Source organism: Eriocheir sinensis, unplaced genomic scaffold (assembly GCF_024679095.1).
Source record: "Eriocheir sinensis breed Jianghai 21 unplaced genomic scaffold, ASM2467909v1 Scaffold665, whole genome shotgun sequence".
NCBI classification, from domain to species: Eukaryota; Metazoa; Arthropoda; class Malacostraca; order Decapoda; family Varunidae; genus Eriocheir; species Eriocheir sinensis.
This window is the reverse complement of record NW_026112015.1, coordinates 54,505-59,005: the sequence shown is the minus strand read 5'-3', so window position 1 is coordinate 59,005 and position 4,501 is coordinate 54,505. Positions and strand designations below refer to the sequence as shown.

General features: G+C 43.4%; 1 protein-coding gene across 1 annotated transcript; it reads right to left on the bottom strand.

The window, feature by feature from the left end:
* Window positions 1-1,091: 1,091 nt before the first annotated feature.
* On the bottom strand, window positions 1,092-3,983 carry LOC126993744 (titin-like). The gene is made up of 2 exons (XM_050852917.1): window positions 2,664-3,983; window positions 1,092-1,820 (listed from the first exon to the last, which is right to left on the bottom strand). Exons 1-2 carry the CDS (start codon window positions 3,981-3,983, stop codon window positions 1,251-1,253), a joined length of 1,890 nt encoding a protein of 629 aa, XP_050708874.1. The 3' UTR covers window positions 1,092-1,250.
* Window positions 3,984-4,501: the final 518 nt, after the last annotated feature.

The following is a 4,501-nucleotide window of genomic DNA, read 5'->3' as shown; positions in this document are numbered from 1 at the left end:
CTATATCATTTTTCGTGTGGAAGCAGAATGTTGCAAGATTTTTTTCTATTTTGTTTTCACCTTGATATTCCATTTATTTCATTTATCTAATCTCCTTAACATTCAAAAAAAATTCCGAAACCAATGATTGCGAGTCAAGTAAGATTCCCACGTATTTTCTGATCTCTTTGTTCCGAACACATAAGCCGATTAGTAATGATGGAACCTAATGATATAATATTTAAACTCAGAATATCCAAGAGCCAAGATAAAGATATTCTTCAAACAATGGCCAAGAAAGTAAACAGAATGACACAAGAAGAGGAAAAGGAAATATATATTCAATCACAGAAAATTCAATAACAAAATATCTATATTATCTTAGGACGACGCAAAAAGTAAAAATAAGAAGAAACAAGAAAACAAGACTAGAAAACGAGAAAAGAAGAAAAGAAAAGAAGGAGGAGGAGGAGGAGGAGGAATCGTTAGGTTTGATGAGATAAGCATAGAAAGAAAAAAGCTAATGTCTCGTCCTCTCTCTCTCTCTCTCTCTCTCTCTCTCTCTCTCTCTCTCTCTCTCTCTCTCTCTCTCTCTCTCTCTCTCTCTCTCTCTCTCTCTCTCTCTCTCTCTCTCTCTCTCTCTCTCTCTCTTCCATCTATATTGCTCTCTCTGTCTTAGTTACTTGATAATTCCTTCTCTCTCTCTCTCTCTCTCTCTCTCTCTCTCTCTCTCTCTCTCTCTCTCTCTCTCTCTCTCTCTCTCTCTCTCTCTCTCTCTCTCTCTCTCTCTCTCTCTCTCTCTCTCTCTCTCTCTCTCTCTCTCTCTCTCTCTTCCACCCACATTCATCTCTTTCATCGTTCTCTTTCCTTTCCTCCTCTTCGTGCTTCTCCTCCTCCTCCTCCTCCTCCTTTATTTAGTCTTACTCTTATTTATATTATTATTTTCTCATTTCTTTCTTATTTTAAATCGTTCTCTTCCGCCCCCTCCCCTCCTCCTCCTCCTCCTTCTCCTCCTATCTCAAAAAGAGTTGCTTCAGTCTGTTGGAAAGAGCTTACACCGGGTTTCCATAGGAACGCAAAGTGTAAGTGTTTATACTACAATGTACACCATAGTAAGATAGATAGATAAGAAAAGACAAGAAAATATGGAACACTTTCTTAGGGATCCCATCGCAAGCAGCTGGGTGTTGAGGGGACATTTTGGTGGTGGTGGCTGTCGGTTTGGTGGAGAGTGGCAGCCTGTTCCCTCACACTGGTTACAGCTTCTCCTGCTACTGTCCCTCCCCCGCTGTCTTGTGTTCCTTGCTTAATTCTTCCCGTACGGCGCGGGCCACCTTCTTCATTATTCTTTTCAGTTGTTTCTTCGCCACTTTTCCATTCCTTCTTGTGTTGGCGTCCTTGTCCATCACGGGTATGATCGAGACTGTCTGTTCACGGACTATTCTCTCTTGTATGGTGATGATAAACTTCAATTCAGTTTTGTCCGTTTCTTCATCTCCAGTAACTTGATTTTCCTGATTTTCTGTAGCATCTTCGTAAGAAACAACCTTCCGTTGATTGACAACTCTTTCTTCTGTTACGGAAGGAGTAATCTTTTCAATAACTGTCTCATTTCTCACAGCGGGAACCTTTTCCTCTGTTACAACAGGGGCTTCTTCTTTCTCTTTAGAAACAGTGACAATCTCTTCTGTAACCGAAGGGGCAGCCTGTTCAGTAACCTTTTTTTTTATCACAACAGGAACTTTTCCTTCTGTCGCCGTAGGGGCAGCCTGTTCAATAGCCCTTTCTTGTGGGGCAACCCTTTCAATAACCCTTCCTTGTGGAACATTCTGTTCAGTAACCTTTTCTTGTGGGGCATTCTGTTCAAAATCCCTTTCTTGTGGGGCAACCCTTTCAATAACCCTTTCTTGTGGGGCCTGCTGTTCAATAACCCTTTCTTGTGGGGCATTCTGTTCAATAACCCTTTCTTGAGGGGCATTCTGTTCAATAACCCTTTCTTGTGGGGCATTCTGCTCAATAACCCTTTCTTGTGGGGCATTCTGTTCAATAACCCTTTCTTGAGGGGCATTCTGTTCAATAACCCTTTCTTGTGGGGCATTCTGTTCAATAACCCTTTCTTGTGGGGCATTCTGTTCAATAACCCTTTCTTGAGGGGCATTCTGTTCAATAACCCTTTCTTGTGGGGCATTCTGCTCAATAACCCTTTCTTGTGGGGCGTTCTGTTCAATAACCCTTTCTTGTGGGGCATTCTGTTCATTAACCCTTTCTTGTGGGGCCTGCTGTTCAATAACCCTTTCTTGTGGGGCATTCTGTTCAATAACCCTTTCTTGAGGGGCATTCTGTTCAATAACCCTTTCTTGTGGGGCATTCTGCTCAATAACCCTTTCTTGTGGGGCGTTCTGTTCAATAACCCTTTCTTGTGGGGCATTCTGTTCATTAACCCTTTCTTGTGGGGCCTGCTGTTCAATAACCCTTTCTTGTGGGGCATTCTGTTCAATAACCCTTTCTTGTAGGGCATTCTGTTCAATAACCCTTTCTTGTGGGACATTCTGTTCAATAACCCTTTCTAATGTCACAACAGGAACTGTTTCTTCTGTCGCCGTAGGGGCGGCCTGTTCAATAGTCCTTTCTTGTGGGACAGCCCTTTCAGTAACCCTTTCTTGTGGGACAGACTGTTCAATAACCCTTTCTTGTGGGACATTCTGCTCAATAACCCTTTCTTGTGTCACAACAGGAACTTTTTCTTCTGTCGTCGAAGGGGCAACTTTTTCAACAACCTCCTGTTGAAGGAATACCGGAACTTTTCCTTCTGTCACCGAGGGGATAATCTTTTCAATAACCTTCTTCTCCTCTGCCGCGAGAGGAAGTTCTGCTTGCTCCTTAGAGACACTTACGATCTCCTGTGCCACCGAGGGGGCAGCCTGCTCAACAACCTTCTCCTTTGTCACAACGGGGAGTTTTTCTTCCGTCAGCGTAGAGGGAATCTTTTCAGCAACGGTCTGATTTGTCACAACGGGGACCTTTTCTGCTACCACCGAAAGGGTAACGGGTTTAACAGCTCGAGTCACAACGGAGTCTTTTCCTTCTCCCACCGAGGGCACATCCTTTCTAACAACCTTCGCCGGCGTCACAGCAGGGACTGTCTTTTCAACGACTTTACCGTCCTGAGTGATAGGCGTAGTATTTGTTTCTTCAGCCTTTGCTTTTTCTTCCTTCATCTTGTTTTTCACGTCATCAACTTGGTGTTTCAAGTCTTCAATTGTTTCATTAAGATGTTTTTCGTTACGAGCCTCTTTGATGTCGCTATTACACACATTCTTTTCGACTTCTTTTTGAATTACAGTTTCTTTCTCGACATCTTTTCCATCACTCTTCTCTGTAATATTCTTCTTCTCCACAGATGTCACTTTCGTGCTTTCCTGTGAAGGTAGAAGTTCTTCTTTCTCTTTCACAACAATTTCATTCCTTATATTGCTGGGCAGAATCTCATTTCTTTGCTCTGTTCGTTCTGCCTCATGAAGTCCATAATCCTTCTCTGTAACATTCCTCTCCTCCACAGATGTCACTTTCGTGCTTTCCTGTGAAGGTAGAAGTTCTTCTTTCTCTTTCACAACAACATCATTCGTTATATTGCTGGGCAGAATCTCCTTTCTTTGCTCTGTTCGTTCTGCCTCATGAAGTCCATCATACTTCTCTGTAACATTCCTCTCCTCCACAGATGTCACTTTCGTACTATCCTGTGAAGGTAGAAGTTCTTCCTTCTCTTTCACAACAACTTCATTCGTTATATTGCTGGGCACAATCTCTTTTCTTTGCTCTGTTCGTTTTGATTCGGTTTTCACTGTTTCACTCTCGGTCACAGATTTTTCACCCCGTTGTTTACCGTCCTCATCTACATCAATCGTGGTTTCCGAAGTCTTTGATACAGTTCCGTTGGGTTTTACGTCAATTTCTGTCGTCTTCTCAACAACTGTCTTTTTTTCCGGTTTCTTGCCCCGTTTCATCGGTATTATTAAAGACTTTCCTTTCTATCGTCTTAATGGTGTCGTTAAAGGCTATTCCTGAGCTGGTCATCATTGGATCAGTCATCTTCGGTGGTTCTTTAAGTTGTCCCTCGTAAAGAACACGGTATTCTTCGATAGCGGCTCTCACCGCTGCTGCACACGAGGAGTCAACCTCCGGGAACACCTTCAGCCCCGGTACCCCGGAGCTCTCCACCTGAGTCCCGGCCACCAGCACTACGAAGACCGTCCAAACAAAGAAGAAGTTCATGTTTACTGAATGAAAGTTTATGAAATTAAGAAGAGTTACGGTTTTGTCACAGAAAACCACTCTGGGATTGAGAACAGAATGGCCTCCGGAACACAGACCGGGCATGGAAAATAATCCTCTCGGGTCTTCCTCCGTTATAGGAACACACACGACGGGGAATTGGGATGTAAAGTCTGGTGTGTGTGTGTGTGTGTGTGTGTGCGTGTGTGTGAGTGTGTGTGTGTGTGTGTGTGTGTGTGTGTGTGTGTGT

What these genes read in the sequence shown, in the direction of transcription:
- LOC126993744 (XM_050852917.1), bottom strand. Translation starts at nt 3,983, where the DNA reads ATGAAACGGGGCAAGAAACCGGAAAAAAAGACAGTTGTTGAGAAGACG. An exon ending in AGAATGTCCCACAAGAAAGG is followed by an intron (nt 1,821 to 2,663) that starts GTTATTGAACAG and finishes CCACAAGAAAAG; the next exon opens with GTTACTGAACAGAATGTTCC.